This window comes from Triplophysa dalaica, chromosome 1, assembly GCF_015846415.1.
Source record: "Triplophysa dalaica isolate WHDGS20190420 chromosome 1, ASM1584641v1, whole genome shotgun sequence".
Classification (NCBI taxonomy): Eukaryota; Metazoa; Chordata; class Actinopteri; order Cypriniformes; family Nemacheilidae; genus Triplophysa; species Triplophysa dalaica.
The window spans coordinates 32,285,020-32,311,961 of NC_079542.1; the positions used below are offsets into that span (position 1 = coordinate 32,285,020).

Below are 26,942 nucleotides of genomic sequence, written 5' to 3' on the forward strand. Positions count from 1 at the left end.
CTCCTGCTCTCCTTGCTGCCATGTGGATGTGCCGCATGCTTTCTGGGAGAATTGTCCAATAAGGGACTAAGAAAAGTTGTTACAAAACAGTTTAACATGTTCGAAAAAAAAAAATCAGAAACCTGTACGATCACTGGGGGAGAGTATCGAGCACAGAAATACTACATAATACGTCCAACTCGTTTTTTGAGAAGTTGAGCATGTTAGCACGAGAAGTCAGCACGTTTAACATTGTAAAGTCAGAATGCACACTTACACAATTACACTACCAACTCTGGCGTCCCAAAAGCTCACCGGCGACTTCCTGTGAAACTAGCGAATATGTGTGCTTTTGACATGAGTTTTCACAAATTTGTGTTTTTATAGTTTACCTAAGAACACAATAAGGGCTTTGTTTTCTATAACTTGCTTGAACTTTGAAACCCATTTTGAAACTGTTTTCTGAAATTTTAAAACTTCCCTACTAGTCATTTCATCATTCCTGATGTCTTTATCGCAACAAGTTTCACTCATGTAATGTACTGCGTTTTCAGTTGAAGAAGAACATTTACAATCTTTTCAAACATTGCTTTGTGCAGGTAACATCAGATACATCAACAACTTGCCAAAACATGCTTTTCATCCCAGATGCAAAAAGCTACAGCAATTAACATCCATTTCTCTTTGCTTTTACTGCATGAGCTCCATTCAACATTGAAGACCAAACCACAAGCTCTCCATTAAGAGTGGAAGGCCCTGAATCACATCATCCCTTACCAAGAAGAGACCCTTAGTCATAATGCACATCCACACCAACAATTACATGACATATCCGAGGGTAATTGAGCAGTTTTACCTCACTATGCGGTAAGCACATGGGCACGGGCCAGAAATTATGGGTGTGTGCTTGTATGCCAGAAGCGATAGAAAAATCTTTCATAAACTTGTTGTCACTCGTACAGGTGGTGACTATAAACCAATGTGATCAAAATTTTACCAGGTTATGCAAAAACTCCATTCACCTTGCTTGTCCCAAGGTAGATGTTTTTGCCTGGGTAATACCATGTTTTCCATAACAGTATTACTCGTTTAAATACCATGATATATTATCACGGTACTTAGTCAATACCATAGTTTATATTTCATTGTTCACATCTAGCATAACTGTGTAACAGCAACAATTCTTATTTTTACAATAAAACGCATATTTCGGTATTGAACGGACATACAAATTCCTCGATACCGCTACATCATTTTACATTGCTTAAACAATCTCCCCGTATACACAACCAATATTACGGTAATACCATGGTACGACGGTTCAAAGCACCCGTGCTGTCCGTTAGCGTTTATGAGAGAAACCATGGTTACCGCGATAAATGTCCACGGGGTCATCTCTCACCTGTAGTGTTACCGCGTCTTCCCGAGACCTTCTTGTGCACGGACTCTCTGATATCACCCATCCTCCGCAGAACCGCAGAACCGAGCCGGATCCCGGGTCCAAACCGGCTACAGGTCTCAGAACACCTGTTAATGCGGCGTCCCGTCCGCTCGCTGCAAAACCGTGTGCGTACTTGTTCAACGCGGCCGGTCCAGAAACGGATCTTTCATTTGATATCGATCGCCGCCCTTCTATTGACACTCCGTCATCGATACGTTTCACGCCTCTCCAAGCGCGAGCCGCGTCGGCAGCCGCTCCATATTCCCATAAAACCGCATAAACGTTCAGTCACGCGCACACTGGCGTTTATATCCCAGGCTTGGCCGCGACGTTTCCGTAGTAAAATCGTGCCGTGTGTGTCCCGCTCCAGCACCGCCCGCAGCAGCAGGTCCCAGTGAAATTGACTGTGTAGAGATTCGCTGCGATCTTTTTTCCATACGAGCAACGTCGTTGGGATTCTTGAGGACAGTTGCGCAGGTTTTCCCCGGATCCCGCTATCCCTCTGCGCTGCTGGCGTATCTCACGTCATCTATTAAGGGCTGCGGTGCTGGCGTGTCTCACGTCATTTATTGGGGCCTGCGCTACTGGCGTACGACGCTGCAATGTTCCGCTGCTTGGCAACCAGTGGCACATTGATGGGCGGGGCTTAGTGAATACAGAGTAGACTCCTGTGCTGCGCGTGGAACGACGTCATTTCCTGCATTTCGCAAGCTTGTAATCAGGGAGTGGCCACTGAAAAGAATTTGTCCTGTGAATAAATAATATATTAAAGTATATCAAATATATTTATTAAAAATATATTTGAACGTGTTTCTTTATATAAATACATTTTATACGAATTTTTTTATAATATTAAATCTGTAATATTATATGAAATTCATTTTTCTGATGTACATTCAAGTACATTAATAGGTTTCTTCATATTCTTATGATACATACTAGGTCCATTCCCTGAGGTATGTTGTCATTTGACATAAGTAATGTATGACGTATGCTATTAAAACATGCTCCAGTTCTTTCATGAAACAGGCTCTATTAAAGAATTGACTCTCCAAAGACCATAACTCTCTGATTCTACCATATGACCATGAGCTACAATATGGAAAAACATAAAACATAGAACGAATAAGAGGCACATGAGATGACATGCTGCACTTCTCCCCCGCTTACACAGATGAAGTGGTTCTTCCCGGTGGCTCTCCTCCTCCTCCTCTCTCTTGCTGCTGTGTCCTCCATCACTCCATTTCCTCTCGTTCGGTTTCTCCTTGAGGACGGATTCAGGCCCTGGTGCATCGCTTTGTTATTATCTTCAGTCTCTCCACCCATCTTTGTATAAAGAAAGAGGCGAGGAATCACAAGGTAAGTTCCATCTTTCACAATTGTTTGGCATAGACATGAATCTGTGTCTAAGAGAAAATGTGATGCGCTGCTGTGGCCTGTTCATCCTGCACATCATGACTGCATCAACACAGCCATCACATCTTTTGCATTTTATGAGCTGTATTATCATGTCACAGATATTTTGAATGTCTTTTCTTGCTGTTCAAACACAGATCTATATTGTGTCTTAAAATGATGTCTAATGCAAAGTTTTACCTTCCCCTCCAGCAGTCCTTCATATGACTCATGCAGTAGCACAAGGATATTTCTGCATGCTGTAGAGTTTGTGCCTACATGAGTTACTTTACATTTCTATTTCACATGCTTTTACAGTTTAACTCTTACACAAGACTCACACATGCATGCACATACTTAAAAAGACACAGACACACGCTTTTTACAGAAGCAACCGCTTCCCTTTGGGTGTCCAATACAAGCAAACACAGGATGAGACAGTCAGTAGGCCATTGCATGTCATTGCTAGATCAAGGTCAAAGGTATCCTGAAGTGTTCCTGTGATGTCACACTGCTTGGATAGCAGAAATTAAACAAATAGAAAAAGGAAATCCTAGTCATTTACTAGTGTTATTTTGTTTTCTCAACAAGATTTTAAAATTAAGTTTCCTCCTCTGCAGAACACTAAAGAAGATATTTTGAAGAATGTCGATGACCTACCACATTGAGCCATATCCATTGTGTGGACACAAAACCACTAAAACATTTCTCAAAATAGCTTCTTTTGCGTTCCACTAAAGAAAGGGTCACATGCAGGTTTTGACAAACATGAGTGAAAAAATGATGAGTGTCCCTTTAAATCTCGGACTCTCTCTTCTTTATAATCCCAGAAGAAAGGCCAGCACCTGCCGGATTTCTTGACCGCTTGATCGCACTCCCACATGGAAGCAAAAGCTAAAGGGTCACCGAAGTCTGCCTCCAAAGCAGAGAAGAAGGAGGCAGCCCCCCCACCAAAACCCGACCCCATCTCCGAACCGGCCCCACTTGCAGCCACCGAACCCGAGAAGCCAGCAGATGGAGATAGCGACCAACAGGGGGCGACAGAGTCAGGAGGGTGCGGCTGCGAAATGTTAGAAAACTTGAAGCCTTTCCTGATTGGAGGAGCAGTAGTTGCCCTTGGAGCTGTATTGGTGGGCGCGATCTTGGTAGCAAGAAAAAACTGACCTCGGGCTTGCCATTGGTTATTAAATGCTCGGTTGATTAGTTCACAGACTATAAAGGGGCGTAAATTTATTATAGAAGGGGTCGGGAAGTCACTAGGCTTCTTAATTTTTACTCTGCACTTTCATTTCAGTTCTTGTGGTGTTGTGCCGTCAGCTTTATAAGAAAAATTGCCATAGTCAATCACAACCAATCCTATGTTAGCAAACTACATCCCACATATTTACAGCACAACAATAGTTCATTGTTTAAATTATACCATGATGAATAATAATACAAATACAGTTATCACTCAATTTCAACCAAGTTTCAACAGCCTTTAGTCCATAACTGCCAGTTGTAAGATAAGACAATATTACAATGCATGATTCCAGTTAAAAATAAAGCATTTTTTCTGAAGTTTATGGAAAATATATATTGGTACCTGCAGAACCAATTTATAACACACGCCAATATCAACCCAAATCCATATGAGTGCGTGTATTGTACATGATAGTACCATCTATTGCAGCTTGTATATTAAATGAAAGTGTAGAAATGTAAAGATCAAGTGTAATTTACATTGTTATACAAATGATGTATATGTGAACAGAATTTCCTATTTTGTTGTTTAATATTACAGTCGGTTCTAGCAAACAGTCTGTATGTGACATCATTCCAAATCAGAAACAAGCCATTCAATAATCATCAATATATGGACATCCTGTATGTTACATCATGATCAAATTCTTCGTTTCTTGTTTGAAAGATGTTGACGATTTACTGGATGATTATTACAAAGTGGACCGATAGAAATAGATTAGCGTGTGCAACATAGATTATGACGGCTCTCGGCCAATAGCTTCAATTTCACAGTTACACCACGATGAACAGCATACAACGAGAAAATACAAATGCATGCAGACACGAGCAATATACACCCACACGTCACATGACAAACTCTTACAAAAAAAGAGTTTCTTTAAAATGCGTATATAATGCAATAAATCAAATAGGACTTTGTTATTAAAAGTTAAAAAGAAGAAGGTCATGTTGGCAACAGTAGTTGTGATGTTGATGAAAAGAAAAGATGGTTGTCAGGGTGATGATGGTGATGAATGCTTATGGTTTTGTTTGGTAGTTAAAATGAGGTTTACTTATACTTCAGATATGGCCCCTTTCCTGCTGTCATGTGTATTTATTTCGCCTGCTGCCTTTCCGCTGCTCTTCATGTAAAATAAAATAAAATTGCTCCCTTGTGACTTGTTGACCTATTAAAGTCTATTGAACCGTACATTTCCAGGCTAAGTGTGTATGCTTTTTGGAGGGATTTTCTCCTATCTATTCAGATTTTTCCCTTTCATGTATGTACAGTACAGTACAGTACCAAAGTTAGCATAGTGGCTTTTAAGCATTGTTAAAAAAAATCTAATGATTTCTTTCTTTTGAATAACTTAAAAGGAAACGTTAACAAATGCAAATAAGGTAATTGGGTCAAATGATCATGAAAGGATGAAAATATATTAATTATTGTGATCTTGTCTTTATGTATATTTTACAAAATAATTGTATAAACACATTAGATTAGTGTGTAGATTTTTGGACAAATATAATTTTAAGAAAGCTAAATAAGATTTTTTTTTTAATTTGTTGAATTGATAGTAGGGCTATAGAGCAATGTACGTCCATACAGGCAGTTAATCTACTATTTCATTGTAGGCCTATGGCTCGATGATAAGAGAATTCCCACATATTTTGCTAAATTTCAATTTAGGGAAAGTTAAATCCACTTTTTTGGTCACTTCATAATTCCCTTAGATCTACGTTTGTTATTTCTTCGCTTGAATTATTTTTTATATTATTCCAAAAATGTGCAAAATAGTAAAAATAAAGATGTAAAAATGTGCAAACATTCAACTGACTTCATTTCATAATCTAATCCAAAAGGTCGAAATGAACAATAAAAACTGTTTTTTTTAAAGTTTAGAAGAATTATTGTTTTGTTATTGGATGAAATGAACATAATATAGTCTTGAAGACTTCATGTTTGACTTCTGTTGTAGAACCGGAACGTTTTTTTCAACCGTGTTTCTACACGTGCCGATTTGACGTAAAACGTGGAAATGACGCGTTGAACAACAGCGCGAGAGAAACGTCGAGCGTGCGGGATTATTTTGGTACGTGTTTCTTTTAACTTTTCATTTATCTGTTAATCTATAATCTAAATTACATAGTGTCGTTTACAGCATACTGTAACTATAGACATGTGGATATTAAACAACCCAAACTAAGAACACTCTCTCTAAATAACATAGCAGTACATGGTAAATTAGAAGTTTCTTATCCCGTAGTATTTTTGTGTAATATGCTGTAAAGATTTTTAAAGGCATCGTGATAAAATAATTATTTTAATCAGAGTCTTGTTGTAACGTTATGCTTCAGGTAACTTACGTGAACCTTCACCATGATCATCCCTGTTCGCTGCTTCACTTGTGGGAAAATTGTTGGGAACAAATGGGAGGCGTATTTAGGTCTTCTTCAAGCGGAGTACACAGAAGGGTGAGTTTGTTTTATCATTCTGTCTGACCCTCATTCAAATTTAAAACGACATGAGGGTGAATACGTGACTACAGAATTTTGCAGTGTAGAACTGACTCCATTTTCTCACTTTTACAGTGATGCTCTTGACGCTCTGGGTTTGAAGAGGTACTGCTGTCGCAGGATGCTCCTGTCACACGTGGATCTTATCGAGAAATTGTTGAATTATGCACCCCTGGAGAAGTAACAAGCATTCAGCCTGTTTGAAGATGAACCTCCATCCAATTTCCCTCTCCTATTTTATAGACTTTAATAATTCCAGTGGAAGATATATAGGCACTGAGACCTGTACATGGCTGTTTTTTGGGGCTACAGTTGACGCAAACTTGTCATTTCAAATGATTGTTTACTGAAATTTGTTGAATAAAGTGTAAACGTGTTAACTGTAGTGAAGTCAATGTTAAATTCTTCATTTAAGTCCTTCATTTGGATCATGAGTCTACTGAAGCATTACATAAGCTTTGTTTATAAGACTAAAATTTCAGTTTGTCACTGATTTCGAGTGACAAAAATAGCATACTAAAATATGTCAGGCTTGATCCCATTGATCACAAAAATGTAACGGCATGTGTGTTGTAACCAGATGACTTTTGGTCAGATCTCTTCACACACAATGCTACTGTATGGCTTCGAAAGGACTGTCAAATGATTAATCCTACCTAATAGTTTGCAAAATAAAAGTTTTTTTTACACAATATATGTGTGTATACTGTTAATAATAATTATGTGTATAAATACACATGCGTGCATTTATAATTTATATGAAATGTTTATCAAATAAACTAATAAATATATAATAATGTATAAACATATGTAAATATTTCTTAAATGCACACATTTGTGTTTTTATAAATAGATAATTATTCTGCATAGTACACATATATTTTGAAAACAATAACGTTTATTTTTCTACTGTTGGAGTGATATAAAGTGCTGTTTCAGTTAAGATGTGGACATTTAAAACTATGAAGTAAATTGTGAAAAAGAGTGCATTATGGATACCTGACCAGAGAAATAAAGTGCATTTTGCATAATTCATATTTTACACAGCATCATGCAACATTGAATAGGGCTTATCCTGCAAACTTTGGCATTTGTAAGGAGTATAGTACAAATTTATCACACATTAAAAACGGTTATTCCAGTTGTCATAATCTGTCAAGCATGTTTTCCATAGACTTTAATTGTGTAAACATGTCCTAAATTAACGAATTGCTCTGAAGTGAATCTTACTTAAAGGGATAGTTCATACAAAATTAAAATTCAGTCATCATTTACTCACCCTCAGGTTGTTTCAAACCTGTTTAAATGTCTTTGTTCCAATGAACACAGAGAAAGATATTTAGAAGAATGTTAGCAATTTTTATTTCTGGGACATCATCTACTGCCATAATGAGTCTCATAATGAGATATTTTGAAGAAAACACAAGAAAGAGTTCTCGGGCTGATGGGCACCTTTGACTACCATTTAATATTTCCTACTATGGTAGTCAATGATGTCCCAGAACTGAAAGTTACTAACCATTCTTCCAAATATATTTCTCTGCGTTCATTGGATCAAAGTAATTTCTACAGGTATGAAATTACATAAGGGTGAGTAACAGATGACAGAATTTTTGTTCTTTGCGTGACCTATCCCTTTAACTTACACAAATGAACGCGAAACTGCACTGGGTTTATCCCTTTTTTGTATTTTTACAAAGAAACTTCACTGTAATTTGTTGACACATTTAAAAAAAGGAATTAATCGACCGTACTAACATGGCGCCCTACACACTCCACGCGCTTCCTGTGTTCGAGCGTCTGGCATGCGCCAAAGCGGTCTGCGCAGCCGCAGAAGAAGTCAAACACCTTCAGATACTGTTGCATAAACCGTCTCCTTCAAACTATTTCATCTTTCAGCCATAAACACACGCTGAATGCACTCGTAACAACATGATTTCAGCAGCTGTCGCGAAAAAGGTGCGTTTATTTGCTTCACAGTCACGTTTTGTTTGTTTAAGCGACATTATTGAGAGATTCATTTGACCTTATAAAACTGCGGCATCTCTGAGCGGTTCATAAACCTTTGTAAATCAAAACTGTTTAACCAGTAAATGATGTTATTAAGGATAGGTTTTCGAAATACATGTTTAGTATGTTTGAGTTTAAAGAGACAGGGTTTGATGTAAGGATATACACACGATATCACGTGTGTTATGAAACTGCCCTTCTGAAAAAAAGAACAACAATTTTTAGTGTTGTGATGGTCAAAATAGTATTCCTATTGGTTTTAATGCAAATTTTAATGCACACTATATTTGTACTTGTTTAATGGTTCATAATGTTTGAATTGAAAACCATTAGAAGGTTTATATATTTTTTCTGTTGTATGTTCTCTGTACCATTATGTTTACTGTAGACATAAACCTTACACATTATGTGTCCTATAATACAAATCATATGTGTATAGGTTCTGGTCATCATATGCCCACTCAAGTAAAATGTAAAAACTCAGACAGATTTGATCAAATGAAGCCTAGAAACTTTGGATGCGCAATAGATAGAATGATCGAAACATCGCATATGTACATATCGCAATATTTTGCAATAACTGAAATGTTTAAAAAAATAAAAAAGTTACGTATAGACCACTTTGGATGACGTTAACAACACTGATCTGAGGCTGGTCCAAAAGAACTTTGTGTTTCAGTTTTTTAACAGTACACAATGGTTGAACAGAACGTAACTAACAGATTTTTTTTTGCTTAAACGAATATCTTCAAGTTTCAATTACATATTTGAAATTTAAACAAAAATAAATAGAACAGTGTTAATCTTGTGAAGTGGTCTATAGTCTTTTAGTTTCATATTGATTCAGGTATCATAATGAAAACTGCATGATTTAGCACGCTATTGCAAAACGCAATAGCAACATCGCACAGCACTTCTTGAAACATGAAACCGGTTTAATATTAGATTCATTAACATTTGTATCTGTTCTCAGGTTCTTTGTAGCATTTACCGGGCATCACTGAGACCAGCTGTTGGCACAGTGATATCTCGTGGTTACCGTGGTGATGCCCCAGAGCCAAACATGATCGAGATCCCCATCCCTCCGTGGGAGGAGAGGACAGGAGAGTCCATGGCGATCAAAAGAAAAAGACTTGTGTACGAGAGCCGCAAGAGAGGCATGCTGGAGAACTGCATCCTTCTGAGGTTACTATGGCATTAAGATTTAGTGAATTGTTGTAAATGTAGTGAGGCATGCATTCTGAAAGCCCTAAATGTATAAGCTGCGCAGTATGAAAAGTACAATTCAAAACTAAAATATGAATACTTTTATTTTAGTCTTTTTGCAAAGCAGTACCTGAACACAATGAGTGAAGTTCAGCTGAGACAGTACGACAGACTCATCAATGAACCGAGCAATGACTGGGACATCTACTACTGGGCCACAGGTAAAGCAAAGGCTAAAAATACAAAATTACACAAATCTGCGTTTGCTACAATTGAGTAGAAGACTTGTTAAACAGGGCAGCATGACAGACTTTAAAAACAAACTGAATGCCAACGAAATGCACAAACAGATCTCAAGGTCATATTGCGAATGAAATGTGGTATGAAACAAAGCTGTATTTTGATTTGCGTTTTTACACATTTTTCTCTTGTCAGAGGCTGTGCCGACACCTGATGTTTATGAGGGCGAAGTGATGAACATGCTCAAAGAGTTCACCAAGAACAGGAACATGGAACAGCGTCTGGATGCACCAAATCTGGAATACCTGGACAAGAGCAGTTAATCTTCACTTGTCCATCAGAGACTCTCATGAGCTCATCTCATGTCTTGTATAAACCACTTTAAACACGTGTCTGCCATTAGACGGACAGGTTTGATGTGGCTATAAAATAATGTGAATGTATATTTATGTGTTTTATTTACATTAAGATAAACTGTTGAACAGGGCAATACAAAAAAATCGGTTATCATTGAAATGTGTGAACAATTAATCATAAATACCACAAACTGCATATGGAGAACTCCCACTATCAAGTCTACATTAGAGCAACGATACATGATGTATAAAACCAGTCAGAAGTTTTCAGAAAGCATTATTTTTTTCTAAAGATCACTCTTTTGTTACATGATTTGTTGTATTATCTAGAAAAATATATAATCCAAAATTGGCCTGGAGATTAGCTGCCACTCACTCAAAATGAAGAAAAGAAGCACATACACGCAATAGAAAATATCGTGAGCTACCAGGTAAAAACATGTCATGTTCACTCAGCAGTGATGTCCGCAAAATAGACAGAAGGATAATAGGATGTCTCCAGGAGCAGAGAGGAGGAGAAATGTAATGATGTATTTGCACATGCAGTATTTCATTTAGAAATAAACAGGTTTTATTCTCACATAAATAAACTTTAATAAAGTAACATGAAGCTGATATTTTTATTATCATAAAATTCTCATAATTATGTCTTTTTATGAGATGCTACTGTTGAGCCACAATTAAATGATAGTTCATTTAGGATAATTAAGTCACTTTTATTAAAATGCCTTAGATAAATACATAACCGGTTTGCATCTTAAAGGGATAGTTCAGCCAAAAACTCAAATTTGCCGTTTATTTAATCACCCTCAGGCCATCCAAGATGTAGGCAACATTTTTTCTTGAGTTGAAAAATTTCCATTTTTTTTTTAGAGAATATGATGATTTAATGAATGCTGAAAAACTGTAGTTCATGTTCATACTATTAGTTCATGTTATATAATGCATTTACTTGTGTTAACAAACACAACTTTAAGTGATTACCTCAGTAAATACTGTATGTCTAAGGTGTAGCCAAGCTTTGTAGTTGTAAATCAAATGTTGTTTGGATTTCTTTAACCATGTAATTTTGACTAGTAAGCAATAACCTGTGCATTTAAAGACGTGTCTACCAGTAGATGGCAAAGTCTACCCAGCTCAAAAAGTGAATGAAATGAGATTCCAGCTTTTAGGATCATAAAATAGACTGTAATACCGTTTCCCTCTGGTTTTATCTGATCTATGTGTTTTGACAATCGAGTCCTTTGACATTACGCTCATCGAGCTGTTGTTGGCCGTGGGTCGGAATGCACTTTATTAAAAAAAATTACAGGCCAGACGCTGTGCTTTCAAACATCTCATAGGACATGCGCTTTGATGGCAGTGAGCTTTTAGTCATGACTGTTTCTGCCTTTAAGCAAATGTTGTTCCAGACACGTGTCTGTGATCTGTGAACTTGTCTGCGGTTTTGGAAAGGGTTTTAGCAGAAAGAGCAGAAATAGACGATTATTAATATCTTTCTACTTACTTCAGAAACTTAAAGTAATTGGGCTGGGTCGACACTTTTTCCTTCTTACTTAAATGAGGCTTCATTGATTGAGATCTTTAGAAGTTGGGAGCCTGGTCATTGGACAGTCAGTAAAGCCCTGCCCTCGACTGAGACGTATGTCATGCGAATAAGAGTGGGCGTTTTTGGGGTGAGGGAGGTTAGTGTTGATTAATTCTATTAGATTATGAGGGCACATAAATAAAGAAATGGGTTTCCTCTAGCTCAGCGGTAAGAGCATTGTGTTAACAACGCAAGGTTGTGCGTTCGATCCCAGGGGATTGCAAATACCTATGTATAAATGTATAGGAGAATGCAATGTAAATCGCTTTGGATAAAAGAATCTGCCAAATGCGTAAATGTAAAAAAAGACCTGAACAGATATACTTTCTATTTCCTATATCTAACCAAACTCCTAACACTTACAAAAGCCTTTTTTGCATTTTAACATTTAAATGAACTTCGTTTAGTAGCTATGTTTCATAGTCAGCTTCCCATGGGGAACATTTCAAACAGTAAGAACACACATTTTAAGACAAAGAATCTGTGTGATACCTGGCTCACAGGTGAGCGCTGCCTTTTTATAGCATTGAAAGAGCCTGCTGTGTGATCTCGCTGACCTCTCTGCCATCTGTCTCTATGGAGATGAGGAGGAACCGTGCTGACCGGCTCTGCTGCATAACACGTCTAGACTGCAACAAAACTAGATCACTGCCATATTCTCAATGCGGCCACCTATACCTGCATCTGACCATCTAATGAGGGTCTTTCAAGAACCTTAGCTCTTATCTAAAGTACTTTCTTGAAATGTGTTTGATAGAAGAAAGGTAATAGCATAGTTTTCACCGTATTTGAAACGCAACATTATAAACATTCTTGTAAACATTGAGACAACTTCTAACCCAGTCCGTGAAAGTCAGGCTAATATCTCGGGATCAAAGTTTGATTTTAATCATGAATTTCAATATGATTTCAATCTTTGACAATTGTCAATATTAAATAATTCTAAAGTTATAATTTTACTAAATGTCAGTATTTTTAATAGGCCCCTGTATGATGGTTTTGTGTAGAAAACATCACAAAAAATGACTTTTTATTTATTATGTTATGAGTTATTTAATGTGGAATGACGTTTATTTGTAATAAAAGTTGTAAGTAGGTCATCTCAACTTTGATATTTCCAACACCAAATTCATCTCAAATGGGGCATTTTGGGTATTTGGATGTTTTGAAATACTTTATGTGAGCATAGAAATGATAAGAGAAGCAAAAAAGATTTAAATTGCTTGACACTAGACAATGCAAAAAGATGCAATTGCATGACTTTGCTAACAAGCATATGATATTAATCTGAGGACATTCAGCCAATTCTGATAAGCACATTCTATAATGTGATAAATGTATGATACATAAAAGGAAGTCCCTTATGTTTTTTTACTTAAATTGTGCCCAGGTAGGACCCCAAAATGATTTCATTGGGTAAAAGAGCTTTTATTGAGTACTCGCGTTTAATGCTTAAGTAGAAATCCTACAGACCCTCATAGCACTTCTCAAAGACGTCTTTTTAAAGTCTACATTTACATCTGCAAGACATATTATTTGATTGTTCATCTGCAAAATGTCTCTGAGACGTTTCGTGTCAGATGTCAAGATGCCTGTGAGATGTTTATGATTAAGAATGCACTTTCTAAGACATTTACTAGATGTTTTTTTTTTTCACAGCAGATGTTTTCAAGATCTTTAATGAAAAATCATTAATGATGTCATTTTTAATGCTATAACTAACAAAACTGATTTGCTTCGTAGCTTAAATCCTGCACACGTCACTAACCATCAATGTTGGGCAAGTTACTCTGAAAAATGTATTAATTACTAGTTACTAATTACATATTCAATCGTGTAATTAGATTACTGTGCAAATGACTCTCTCCAAAAAGTATTTAGTTACTGATTACTTTCTATATCCTACATCAACCTTGATTAGTTAAGTGATTCAAGGATGGACATAAACGGCTCTTTTAATTCATTCAAATAAATTATAAAAAATACATAAAGTAGTTTAATTAACTGACCAAAGTATAAAAAATGTGAGAATTATATATTAAAGCAAATTAGATTTAAAATGTTTATGTCAATTCCACTATTGCGCACACATATACAGTATTACACACAGTATTTAGTTTAATGACATCAGAAGTAATTAAATTACAGAAAAAATTGAGTAATCCCTTACTTTTCAAAGGAAAAGTTATTATTAAATTACAGTTACTAATTACTTATTAACTAGTTAAACCCAACACTGCTTACTATACACTTAAACTACAACTGGGGGGCAAAGTAAACTCAATTCTAGGGGCGGATCAGACGTTCGTAACACCTACTTGTTATTGAATATGTTGTTACACTCGTAAGCACATCACATTAGAAAAACTTTACATTTACTTCCAAGAACACAAACAAGACAATTTAAGGTTTTAAAAGCATCTCATGTAAGGGAACTCTCTTCATTTTGGATGGACATCATCTTAAGATATATGTAAAAAGTTTCAGCTTACGAAGAATTTATGTTCAAATGTACTATATACAGTATTTTGTATCGATGGACAAATTATTTTGCAATCTTGTTTCTTACTGAAGTGGTTCTCCATAACTACGTCTGCTCTTTTTCATTCGTGCAGTTTCCCTTGATCTGTTCTCTTAACCTGTCACTTCATGGACAAGAGATTGGGAATGCATGCTGCAGTTGTCTTTTTTCTACCCAGGTTGCACTGCGGTGCACACACACACATGTGGATGTATTAGTAGTGTTGAAAGAATGCTGCAGGTTTATGCTTTGCCTACAGCTTGTTTCATGTGTAGATTCGCCATTCGCCCACTCTCTCATTCTCTTCTCGTTTGTTTTCATCTCCGAGATGCTCCTGTCATCCTCCACCGCAGAGAACATGTGCGTGGTGTGTTTGAGTCGTGACAGCCGTGTATTTTAGCGTGTGCCTCCTCTTCTTTCCAGAAATAAGCTCTTTCACTGCTGTAAATGGCTGTAAATTGTATTCCAAATAAACCAGCAACTGGCGGAATCATGGGGCACACACGGAGCGGTGTCAATCGCATCTCTGTGTGTCGTGTCCGAACTTATTCTTGCCACTGCGGATTTCTTCAAAGTTACTGTAGTTTTACTTATAGTAAATGTAGTTACTTTTTCTGTTTTTCTGTAAGATCTAGTGTCTTGCCTGATAGCACTCATACATCTGGGAGACGTCTTTTTTATGTTTTTTATGCATTCACAGCTGGAAGATGTATTTTTTTTGCTCATCTGCAATACGTCTCATATATGTTCCCTGTCAGGTGTCATAAAGTCATCTAGAAGATGTCTGTAAGATGTTTATAACTTAGAATTTATACTCTTTCTAAGACGTTTATCAGATGTTTTTACACAGCAGATGTTTTCAGTCTCTTTAGCAGACATATTACGTAATATGTGCTATCTCTGTGCTATTCATGTCACGGTAGGTCTGGCCGAATCATCTAGTGTGTGCGTTTGCAAGATTATTTAAACAATGTGTTGAATGAGATGAATTTTACCAGCAAAAAGTGTTTTGAACCAATTGCCATTTATTAGTATCAATGGAACTCTTTTGAAAAAATCTTATCGGATGCTGCCGGCATTACTGAGGGGGTACAATGTATAGGTAGCTGTAAACGAATCCTTTAAACTTAAATTACAGCAAAAAGCTTTGGAAAGATTTTCTTGTTTTGTTGAGTCGGACGACACGCACTTGATGACACGCTACATCTGGCAGATGTTTATCTGACGTCTGCGTTTACATCTTGAAGAAATCTGCAATACAAAGTCTGGTCATCTGCAATACGTCTCGGAGACGTCTGCTGTCAGATGTCATATTGACATCTATAAGACGTCTCTAAGAAGCTTATAATTTAGAATGGATGTAAAACTGCTCTTTCTAAGATGTCAAGCAGAAGTTTTACACAGCAGATGTTTTCCAGATCGTCAGATCTTTAGCAGATGTATTACAGATGTGCGTGTGCTCCTACAGCCATCAATGCTTTTCCTAAAAAAACCTGTTGAGCATTGAATTTGTGCAAGGATGCGGTCCACCAAATAATCTACTAAAAACAGATTCTTAAAAGAATAAAAACAGAACTTTGACTCAAGAGACTTGTGTCGGTTTCTTTTTTTATATACAGGTTTACATCTATTTACACTGTACATTTGTGACAAAATAAATAGTCATCATGTTAAATCATATTGTGCACACCACAGAGATGCTGAGAAATATCAGGGGTCTTGGTCAAAATTCCCCGGGTAACATTAATTTAACAAGCACACACACAAGTTCACACAACGTCATTAGATGGGCTGTCATCAGGTATCAGAGTTTTGATTCCATCCGTACACGTTGGGATGTCCGAAGCCTTTGTGATGACAGATCAGTTGCTGGTTATTTCAAACCTGGTTTGGTGTTTTGTTTCACATCTGCAATTCAACAGCTGGAAAACGAATTGAAATGAAAACTTGTGGATACGACAGTAAAACAGACAAGCTCACGTTAGCTGCCCCACCACAGTAAATCACAGAGAAACTTGACAAAAAAAGCATGCCGGATCACCTGGACATTGATCTGAATTTTCACTTGATGAGGTCGCAAAAAATTGACCTATCTAGTCAAATTTTGTCCCAGGTCAAGTAGCAACCCTCATCTTCTCTTTCTCATTGTTATTTCTTTTAAACCATCTGAGATAACTGAGAAACACATTACACTTATTTTAAAAAAGTCTTTATTTTTTCTGTCTCGCTCTAAGTTTGCCGTAGTGGCTTTAAACAGTTTTCTTTCATTGTCTTCTGTTAGTCACCGGGAGAGGACATGTTGCATGAGACGTCTGGCAGTGATCTTCATATTTGATGTCTGGTCTGACACTTAAGTGCACAGGCGTACGAGAGCGGATCTGTGATGTATCGTTTCATCTTCTGAAAGGACGACTCAAACCCTGAAATGACCCCCCCACGTTTCCTTGACAAATGTTGGAACCGTTGTACAGAAATATTGCTTATCTACAGTACATTGCCTTATTATTTCAAGTATAGACAAAGCTGTTAGCTTCTTCGAAAACGTTTCATCTTCCATTTTTTATAATAGCTATAGATATTTCTTATGACGGTGAACCTCAGGTTTAATTTTACTGTTGACATGGTAACAATTAGAATTCTTCCCATTCTGTATCTACCTTTGCTCCGTTGCGTAATTGACACATTAAGAGAGGACAGAAATTGCAAGCAGACACAGTAGTTCAACTTACAAAACAAAATATGATAGTATTGCTATTATATACTGTCAACCTGTAGATCATCTACAAGACGCCTGTTCATAACTCGTGTTACATCAGTCTTAAAGGGAAAATTCACTAAAAAAGGTGAACTGTTTTGTTGTTCCAAAGCAGAATGACTTTCTTCTGCGGCAAAAATGGCGAGTCCCCATTCACTATCAAGTTATGAAAAAGGGCAGTGTTAACATCAGCTTTATCTTTTTTTGAAGAAAGCCATGTGCTTTTGAAACAAGAGGAGGGCGAGTAATTCATACGTGAATCTTTAACGGACTAATTCTTTTAATTTGGCTAACGCTGCCTTCAAGTTGATAGAACAATCGTTTATTTTTATATTTTTTTGTAATACCTAAGAGGAGCTGATTTGGGAATCGTGTCAGGAAATAATACCAAATTCCACTTCCAAAAAAATTAAAATCTCATGTTGAGAGAGGAATGAAAGTTATATATGTTAAAAATATTTTGGGGTGAACTATCCTTTCAAATAAGAACTTTCTAAATAAACTTGAAGGCAGCATAAAATAAATAAAATTTAAGTGTAACTTGAAACTAAATTTTTCAATCATTGTATAATCCAAACAACAACGCTTACACAAAAACAGACATAGACAGAACACACTAACCCACAAACAATTCGTACGATTACATGACATGACATCGGTTTCTGCTTCCGCTTTACTCTTTTTTTCCTCAAGATTTGTTCAATTATTTCTTATTTTCAAGGGACATTAAGAACTCATTCAGCCCTTTTGGAAATGTTGGAAAACAAATGAGAAAGATTTTGGCAACGGTTGAACTCACACTGGCAGTGTCATTGCATACTGGTTGATGCAATCCTGTGCAAGATGGGTACTTTACACAAGGAATGCTTGAGATTAAAGTACGGTTCGGCTTCTACTCAGCGTTCACACATTGCTTCCAACAAGCTCACACTTCAAACATTCATTTTTATCCAGTCTATCGCTCTTTACTCACGAAGATATTTTTAACTGGGGATCTTGGTTTGACTGCAGGACTGAAACAAACCGAACGCATGTATACAAATGACGGCTTTGTTAAACGCTACCATCCTTGGGGCGGCAAAGTTAAAATATACATTATTGTTGTTTTTCAGGTAGCTGGTTATAAACATCACTTCAAATAACTTGCTCACAGATTGTCTTTAAACCTTTACTCTGCTATAACATTACCGTTATAGATGCTAATGCGCACTGCTGTGCACCCGCAGCCAGAAGATTACTTACTCGCGTTTACGATTAATCGCAATTAATCGCATCCAGAAATTGGTCTTTACATAATATATGTCCATGTACAGTGCATATCAATTTTGTATACATACACACATACATGTATTAAGGAAATATTTAGATGTATTTATTTAAAATAACCAATACATTAAATGTATACATTTTTATATTTTTCTTAAATATAAACATGTACTGTATGTTTATAAAGACAAAATTAATATTCACGGTGCAGAGACATATATTATGTAAACACAAACTTTCATTCTGGATGCAATTAATCGGTTGACAGCTCTACTTGCGTTTATTGATAACTTCCTTTCGGTAACATTATAGACGTAACAAAATGTAAAAACCAGCATTTGTTAAAGTGCTCACTTATTTGCACAGACTTCTTCCAATTCCAATTCTCTGTTTTGTCGCCGTGCCACAATTTAGTTCAGGCTAATATTGAAATGTTCTAAAATTGTTCAAACACATCGCTCATAAACACCTGAACTGATCCAGTCGATGTTAGTTTGAATGTTTACGGTTTTTTTTTTTTTCGTTTTAAACAATACCAATTTTTTTCTGTCACACAATAGCACCCACATTACAAACAGACAACAAAGAGATCCAGCAAAAGAGCAATATCTACACATTTCTGAAAAAGCTTAAAGTGGTGACAAAGTCCAACAAACAACATAGTCGCCCCTCCCTCAGCAAGGTATTGCACTGTGGTTGCGATCCAGGCGGAAGTGTCCGCGTGAAGGGACTGCCAAGATGAAAAAACGTGTGGCTAAAAGGATTGGTTTTTGGGATCATGTCATCCGCTTTAAATTCAGCGGTTGAAGATCGATGATAGAAGTCACCCTGGTTGCGGAATTGTGGAGGAGGCCGAGTCTGTTTAGCGCTCCTTTACGAGACTCTCCCGGTCTTCTTGGCAGTGCTTAGCCTCTTTTTTGGTGGCAGAAAAAAAATAAAGTTGTGAAAAAGGCTAGGTCTCCAAAACCTACCTGTAGGAAAAATTGAGAAGGAAGAAAGACAGAGAAAAAGAGGGAAAGAAATTTAGATGGCTTTTGGAACCCTTGTTTAAACTTGTGCATATCAACAGGGTTTATAAGGTGTTGTTTACTTTGGGTGGGCCGGGCCGTCAAGCTTTGAGAGCGTGCCATTGGGCAACGGCAGTGCGTGGATGGCTCATCATGTCTTTCCAGTGCTTGACTTCGGCTGGGCCGCTCTTCCATGAGAGATAGATCTAAAAATATGTTGTGCGGAAAAAGAGCGAAGAAAAACAAAAACATTTTACATAATTACTTATAAATGATCTCTGTGTGGTATTTTTTCATATATTAATTTAATTTAAAATATTAAAAAGTATAATATAAATGTTACTGTCTAGTCTCACGTATTGTTAAAGTGGTTTATGTGTTAAAATAATTTGAAAAAAATTGTACTTTTTCATAATGAATTAACAGTTTATTATTTTGTTTTTTATTGTATATTAATTTAAGCCATCTCAGAAGAAGTACATTTACATTTACATTTAGTCATTTGGCAGATGCTTTTATCCAAAGCGACTTACAGTGCACTTATTACAGAGACAATCCCCCTGGAGCAACATGGAGTAAAGTGTCTTGCTCAAGGACACACTAGTGGTGGCTGCTGGGATCGAACTAGCAACCTTTTGATTTACCAGTTCAGTGGTTTAACCCACTAGACCACCATCTCCCAAGTATCAATTCTGTATGCATCACTGTCTTAAAAATACAAATATATAATTTCTGTCATTCTTTTTCATAGCCCCATGACATCACACCTTGCCTATGACATCATTGCGACTCAGTCTGTCCTTATCCATGACTGTGATGACGATGGTGGTCTCTCTAAGCACGTGAGTGGGGACGTCGAAGGGGAACGACTCATTAAACACGGGGTTCAAACATCTCTTCATCACCACAGTCTTCTTTTTCTCCACTCGTTTATCTTTGTTCATCAGCCACACTTTGACATAAGGGTCTGAAACACACAAACGCTTTGAGTTGAATCCAGTTAATGAGAATTAATTACAGTTCCTATGATGGAATCCCAAAGCACACTGAAGAATTATTAGTGGTGTAATGATTATTCTGCACCTTGACAAGGAAACGGCATTCGGTACATCTTGTGTAGGAAATATAACTACCAGATTACGTTTATATTTATTAAGCTGACGCTTTGGAGAGCGTGTAACAGCTTATGGATTTACTTGATGAAAATACACTTAAAGTATACTCTGAGTAAACAACTTGTTTCTAGTCTTTCTATTGTAATCATTTGCTGCAAAACACTGCAAGTAGTATGTTTGTTTTAGGGAACTTAACACCACACATACAGTTAACTATTTTAATTATAATATTTTGTTCTTATTTATGTTTTAATTTTATACTTTAACTATACTTTTCCAAGTATTTATAAAAAAGGATATAAAAAGTATTTCATAGATTAAACACAACTACAAGGCAAGTATACTTAGAATACTTCCAAATACAATATTAAGAAAGAGTACAAGTATAGACCAAATATACTACACTTTTGTGTCAGTATAAGTAAAGTATACTTAAAGGTCCAGTGTATGACATTTTGCGACATCCGGTGGTGAGGATGTAAATTGCAACCTACAGCTCACTTCACCCCTTGTCAAGTTTTCACTTCTTTGCCAAAGGAGATAACATATTTACGAAGCACGCTCTGTAGAGCAGTTTGTCCATTTAGGGCTACTGTAGAAACAACATGGCAAATTCCATGAAAGGGGTCCAGCACAGTATGTAGATAGAAATAGCTCATTCTAAGGTTATAAAAACACAACGCTTCATTATGTAAGGTCTTTATACACCTCTGAAGATATAGTTATGTGTATTATATTGTATATCTGTCAATAGATCCTCCAAAAAATACACACTGGAGCTTTGTCAAGGAAATCAAATGTAGACTGAAAGTATACTTTCATACTTTTAGTTTAAAATAAGTATACTTAAGGCACACTCCAATAAACATTTTGAATAAACCATGTTCCCGTAAGGGAATTGAATCGTTTACTTAGCAACATGCTAAGCAACATGCATAACTTTATACTCAAACGTATGGTGACACTAGGTTTTGAGACACCGAACAACAAGGTGTCTTCTCTACTCAAACAATCCACATAAGCTTCAAAAGTCCACCAGATATTTGGGAAGAAAGCAGAGTTTTGTACCAGATGTTCCCCCGATGTCCATGGCTTTGAGATTGCGTGCCTTGATGATGGTCACAGTGATGGTGTTGGCCGTGGGATTGTAACACAGAGACAGAAGCAGGTCACCTCGACTCCCCTGATAAAGACAACACAAACAGAAAGAGCATAGCATGATCATTTCATGCCGCAATCCCAGAAAATGCACTTTTAAATGTTTATCTAGTAGAAATTGAGTCGCCAGCATGTGTGCAGAAACACCCTGTAATTATACAAATCCTTCTATTCTTCTTTTTGGAATCTCCTTTAATCCACAACAGTGACACAAAACAGGCTGTTGGCGATCCCCTAATAAACTGATGTCACATTGATTTACCCCCGCCCATGAACGCTCACAGACTCCGCCTTATGAGCGCTTCGGTCCTCCTTCCACCAGAGACACGCTGTCAGCTATTTTCAGGCAAGATCAGATGTAGCCACTAGCCAGCGACAAACATGTCTAAGGAACAACAAATGTGTGCTGTTGTTGGATGTAACATGGAACATAAAAGGAGGCCGAGAGGAGACCTTTCTGACGAGCGAGGGTTCGTCCCGCTGTGACCTTGCGTGCTGGAGTTATAAACTATCGAAAGTCCCGGGTGGGACGAAGATGACTTTGTGTTCGGAAAGAATTTACTTTTTCCGGATACGAAACAACATTCACCGGTCCGTATCTCCAGTCCAAAAAGACTCGTTGGAAAGGTCTCCACCGGTGCATTCGAACATTGTGACCATGAGTCGATGCAACCCCTATGTAGGGAGCAAGAGCTACCGGTAGCCGGAAAGGTTGAAAAATCTAAGCTCCCGGACCCGGAATGTATAGCATGGGTTCCCTTTCTGTCGGTCTCTCGACGTTGTGTCGAGAACGACAGATGGGGTTCGCCCTTGAGAACCAATCAACTCTGACTACTATAGAAAAGGCCAATGAAATTTGGCGAATGAAATTTGCATGCCGGGCTCCGCCCCCGGATATCCGGTATAAAAGGAAGCCGGCGTGCAGCATTCATTTACCTTTTGTTCTTCAGAGCCTTCGCTCATGACTACGAACTGAACGAATTCAATGAATTCTTCGTCTTCTTCTACTGCCGGATCTACGACGTGTAGCAGCGGATCGTCCCTACCTGCAGCGACCTTCCCCTGGGCGTCTCGGCAGTTCCGAGGGTGTGAGATTTATCTAAAAGTCCTTTTCAGGACTGACTGAGCATTCTCCAGCGCGGCTGTTCTCTTTGGTGCGGAAAGGAATGGATACGATCGCTGCATTAGGTGTGTGGGCGTCCAGCACACTGAAGCAGCGTTCGTTGACACATCTGCCCTCACTGCGGGTAGATTGTCATTCAGAAGTTGCGGTCACGGGTGGCTGTCTTCCTACGGGAACCAGCCACCATTTCGTTTGCTACCAGGGCTGTGACATCTGTGGCTACGGCCCTGATGACCACCCATGTTAGCAGCGTTAGTGATATGGGGAACTCTGCGAACGTAAACCCGCCAGCTAAGTGCTCACGGGCCGATCGCACCCCGATTCGCTTTTCTGAACGTTCCCCAACCGGCGGTGGCATACCGTCCGGATTCTCACGCACACACATCGAGAACGACATGTCCCGCTGTTCTCTTGGGTGCGGCAGGGGACTGACACGATCGCTGCATTAGGTGTGTGGGCGTCCAGCACACTGAAGCAGCGTTCGTTGACACATCTGCGCGCACTGCGGGCAGATTGTCATTCAGAAGTTGCGGTCACGGGTGGCTGTCTTCCTACGGGAACCAGCCACCATTTCGTCTGCTACCCGAGCGGTGACATCTGTGGCTACGGCCCCGATGACCACCCACGTTAGCAGCGTTAGTGATATGGGGAACTCTGCGAACGTAAACCCGCCAGCTAAGTGCTCACGGGCCGATCGCACCCCGATACGCTCTTCTGAACGTTCCCCAAACGGCGGTGGCATACCGTCCGGATTCTCACGCACACACATCGGGAACGATGTGTGACGTAGATGAGATGTCGCTCGCAGCATCGGAGGGAGACTGACATCCGACTCTGACGAATCCGAGCTCCACCCCCAGCGGTCGAGTTAGGAGGAAGCAGAAATGTCATTCATGCTAACCCGGGGTTCCGGAGGTGCATGAGGAGCTGTGTAAAACTTGGAGCGCTCCACTCTCGGACCGCTCCAGTGAAAACCAGCTCCACCTCCCTTACTTCCCTCGATGGTGGGGCAGCCAAGGACTGCATCGAGATCCCCCGAGTGGAACGTCCGCCCGCGGTGCACCTGTGCCGCGGACGGCTACCACCTGGGGGGAATCGGCCACGCCTACGGTCCAAAGCACGTAAGACTTCGGCATCACTGGTGTCGAGGGCTTGCGATGCCGCGGACAAGGCTGCCTCCTCTCTCTTCGCCATGGCCATCCTGCAGGTCCGCCAGGCCAAGGCGTTGAGAGAGCCCCACGAGGGTAAGACCGACCTGGGTATAATGCAGGATCTCCGTGCCGCCGCTGACAGCGCTCTACGGGTGACTAAGGCGGCGGCACGGGCCCTGGGTCGGACGATGTCCACGGTAGTGGTCCAGGAGAGACACCCCCGGCTATACCTTGTGCAGAACTGTGATACCAAGGAAGTCCGCTTTCTTGATACACTCATCTCGCAGGGTGGGTTGTTGGTAAAGACCGTCGAGGACTGCGCTCAGCAGTTTTTGACAATGTGAAGCAGACATTTTTCTCACCGCGACTCGGCCGCCGGAAGGCCTCCGAGATCCCGCGTGACGTCTGCTTCCCTGCAACCCAGGACCCCTTCGACATCGATTCCGGTTCTTGTGCCCCCACAGGCGGCACCCCGGAAGTAGAGGTCGAGGGGGAAACCTCCACCCCGTCAGCAAACTTCTCACGAGAAGGGACACTGACGGGAAGACTCCAGGGAGAACAACATCGGGCCCGAACCATCACAGCCACGGCTCTGATCGGTCAGCACGTGACGACTCCTGCCTCGTCACCAAAGCCGGGCCCTTTTCAGGGCCTGGCGCCCACTTACTCACAGAGTTTTTCGGTCTCCCCGGGTGTACTTGCAGCCGATCCCACACTCCACTGGACTGTGCTCGGCGAACCGACCTCACGCCCTGGCGAGGCGTGAGGTCGTACACATACGACAGTTGTCACCACTCTCAAACCGACAGTGCGTGCCATTGTCCCGCCAGGCAGGTAAAAAGGCGGAGCCATCCTTCCCTCCGGGGACCCCCCGCGACAGATGGTTAGCTCCGCCAGCCGACGAACCACCCCCCGTGGAAATGATGAAGCAGACTGCCCCCTTGGTCACCCTGTACAGTCCCTGGGAGCTCAAGAGCTGCCCACACTGTCTCGCTGGCTAATGCGGGTGGTCCGTCTTGGTTACTCGATCCAGTTTCCCAGAGACTTCTGGCAAAACAGGCATCGAGTTCGTCCAAAATCAAGACGTTCAGTGGGTCACAACCTGCACTTCATCATTTCCTAGAAAGACGGCGGGTTGCCATAGGTCTGCGTACCCTGAACAAGCACCTTCACGAGTTGCCGTTCAGATGCTCACGCAGAGGCGCATCCTGACATCTATCAGGTGTCAGGATTGGTTTGTGGCAATCGACCTGAAGGACGCTTACTCTAATGTCTCGATCCCCTCGACACTGCCCCGTTCCCATGGTTCGAGTTCGAGGGGTGGGCATATCAGTACAGAGTCCTCCCTTTCGGTCTGTCCCTGAACTATCTCGACGACTGGCAAACACTCGTGAGATCTGTTCTGTACACAGAGGGACCTGGTGCTCCGGCATCTAGATCGATTGGGATTTCAGGTCAACCGAGAAAAGAGCAAACTCTCCCCAGTGCAGAGCATCCTCTTTCTCGGTATGGAACCAAACTCTGTCACCATGACGGCACAGCTGTCCGCAGCACGTGCCCAGTCAGTGTTGGAACTGGAGGCTCCTGGGACACATGGCATCCTCCGCGGGGGTAAGACCCCTCGGGCTGATGCACATGAGACCGCTTCAACACTGGCCACAGAGTCAAGTTCCGAGGACAGCGTGGCACACCGGCAGCAGGCGCACGGTGATGACGCCCTGCTGCCGACGCACCCTAACCCCTTGGTCTTCCATGACCTTCCTCTGGGCGGGGATTCCCCTCGGGCAGGTTACGAGGCACGTCGTGGTGACGACGGACGCCTCGCTGCAGGGGTGGGGTGCAGTGTGCAACGGGTACGCAGACGCGGGGCGCTGGACGGGCCCCCGTCTGCGCTGTGCAATTGCCTAGAGTGGTGTACGCTCACGGTAACTAACACAACTTGCCCGACGCCTCCTCCTGTGGAGTTAGCAGGTGATCCGCTCCCTGCGGGCCACACACATCCCAGGCAGACTGAACCAGACAGCCGACACGCTCTCTCGTCAGTATACGCCTTGCGGAGAGTGGCGACTCCACCCCCGGTCCAGCTCATTTTGGGTGTTGTTCGGACAGGCACAGATAGACCTCTTTGCCTCCCATGACACCACCCATTGTCTGCTTTGGTACTCCCTGACCGAGACCCCCTCGGCACGGATGCCCTGGCGCACAGCTGACCACGGGACGGGCGGAAGCACACCTTCCCCCCCCAGGAGCCTCCTTGCACAAACACTGTGCAAGGTCAGGGAAGAGGAGCACCAAGTGTATTGGTTACACCACACTGGTCTAACCGCACTTGGCTTCAGAGTTGATGCTCTGAACAGCGACTCCCCCTGAACCATTCCCCTGACAGAGGACCTGCTCTCTCAGGGGAAGGACACGTTCTGGCATCCCAGATCAGACCTCTGGAACACCCATGTCTGGTCTCTAGACGGGACGAGAAAATCCTGAGATGGCTACTCCCCCTCTATGGCTGAGACCATCACCCAGGCTAGGGCCCCATCTACTAGGCGGTCACACGCCTCTAGACGGCGCCTCTTCTCGTCCTGGTGTCTCTCTCTCTCACGAGAAAAGACCCACTGAGGTGCTTGATCAGGATTGTGTTCCCCTTCTCACGAGACTGGAGACTAAGATCTCCCCTCCAAACTGAAAGTGTATGTAGTCGCTATCGCTACTCATCACGACTCAGTTGATGGAAAGTTTCTAGGGCAACTCGACCTGGTCACCAGGTTCCTAATGGGCGCGAGAGGGCGGAATCCGCCTCATCTCCGCTCCATACCCTCTTGAGAGCCCCTCAGAGGTTCCGATCTTCCTCACCTGAGTAAGACGGCCCTCCTGTTGGTGCTCGCTTCCGTCA

General features: G+C 40.5%; 4 protein-coding genes and 1 long non-coding RNA gene across 5 annotated transcripts in view; 3 read left to right on the forward strand and 2 right to left on the reverse strand.

Annotated features, from left to right (window-relative positions):
• The window catches only part of dagla (diacylglycerol lipase, alpha), a 37,080-nt gene extending 34,410 nt beyond the window's left edge, over nucleotides 1-2,670 (reverse strand). The window contains 2 exon segments of the mRNA XM_056745122.1: nucleotides 1,382-2,168; nucleotides 2,591-2,670. The gene's annotated coding sequence lies outside the window, so the exon portion shown is untranslated.
• Nucleotides 2,641-5,249, forward strand: LOC130418918 (uncharacterized). Its single transcript, XR_008906442.1, has 2 exons — nucleotides 2,641-2,779; nucleotides 3,646-5,249. It is a non-coding gene; the product is annotated as an uncharacterized LOC130418918 (long non-coding RNA).
• Nucleotides 5,250-6,024: 775 nt separating this feature from the next.
• Nucleotides 6,025-6,941, forward strand: polr2l (RNA polymerase II, I and III subunit L). Its single transcript, XM_056751690.1, has 3 exons — nucleotides 6,025-6,132; nucleotides 6,398-6,514; nucleotides 6,632-6,941. The coding sequence occupies exons 2-3, from the start codon at nucleotides 6,420-6,422 to the stop codon at nucleotides 6,738-6,740; spliced, it is 204 nt and encodes a 67-aa protein (XP_056607668.1). The 5' UTR covers nucleotides 6,025-6,132; nucleotides 6,398-6,419; the 3' UTR covers nucleotides 6,741-6,941.
• A 1,438-nt stretch (nucleotides 6,942-8,379) lies between these two features.
• sdhaf2 (succinate dehydrogenase complex assembly factor 2) lies at nucleotides 8,380-10,972 on the forward strand. Its single transcript, XM_056750592.1, has 4 exons — nucleotides 8,380-8,515; nucleotides 9,540-9,751; nucleotides 9,884-9,993; nucleotides 10,208-10,972. The coding sequence occupies exons 1-4, from the start codon at nucleotides 8,489-8,491 to the stop codon at nucleotides 10,333-10,335; spliced, it is 477 nt and encodes a 158-aa protein (XP_056606570.1). The 5' UTR covers nucleotides 8,380-8,488; the 3' UTR covers nucleotides 10,336-10,972.
• A 5,107-nt stretch (nucleotides 10,973-16,079) lies between these two features.
• Nucleotides 16,080-26,942, reverse strand: part of syt7b (synaptotagmin VIIb) — a 117,273-nt gene continuing 106,410 nt past the window's right edge. The window contains exons 11-14 of the mRNA XM_056752449.1: nucleotides 21,689-21,803; nucleotides 20,273-20,472; nucleotides 19,589-19,711; nucleotides 16,080-19,469 (exon numbers count right to left, since the gene is read on the reverse strand). Coding sequence (XP_056608427.1) covers nucleotides 19,607-19,711; nucleotides 20,273-20,472; nucleotides 21,689-21,803 — 420 coding nt within the window. The 3' untranslated portion in view covers nucleotides 16,080-19,469; nucleotides 19,589-19,606. The remainder of the gene's footprint in view (nucleotides 19,470-19,588; nucleotides 19,712-20,272; nucleotides 20,473-21,688; nucleotides 21,804-26,942) is intronic.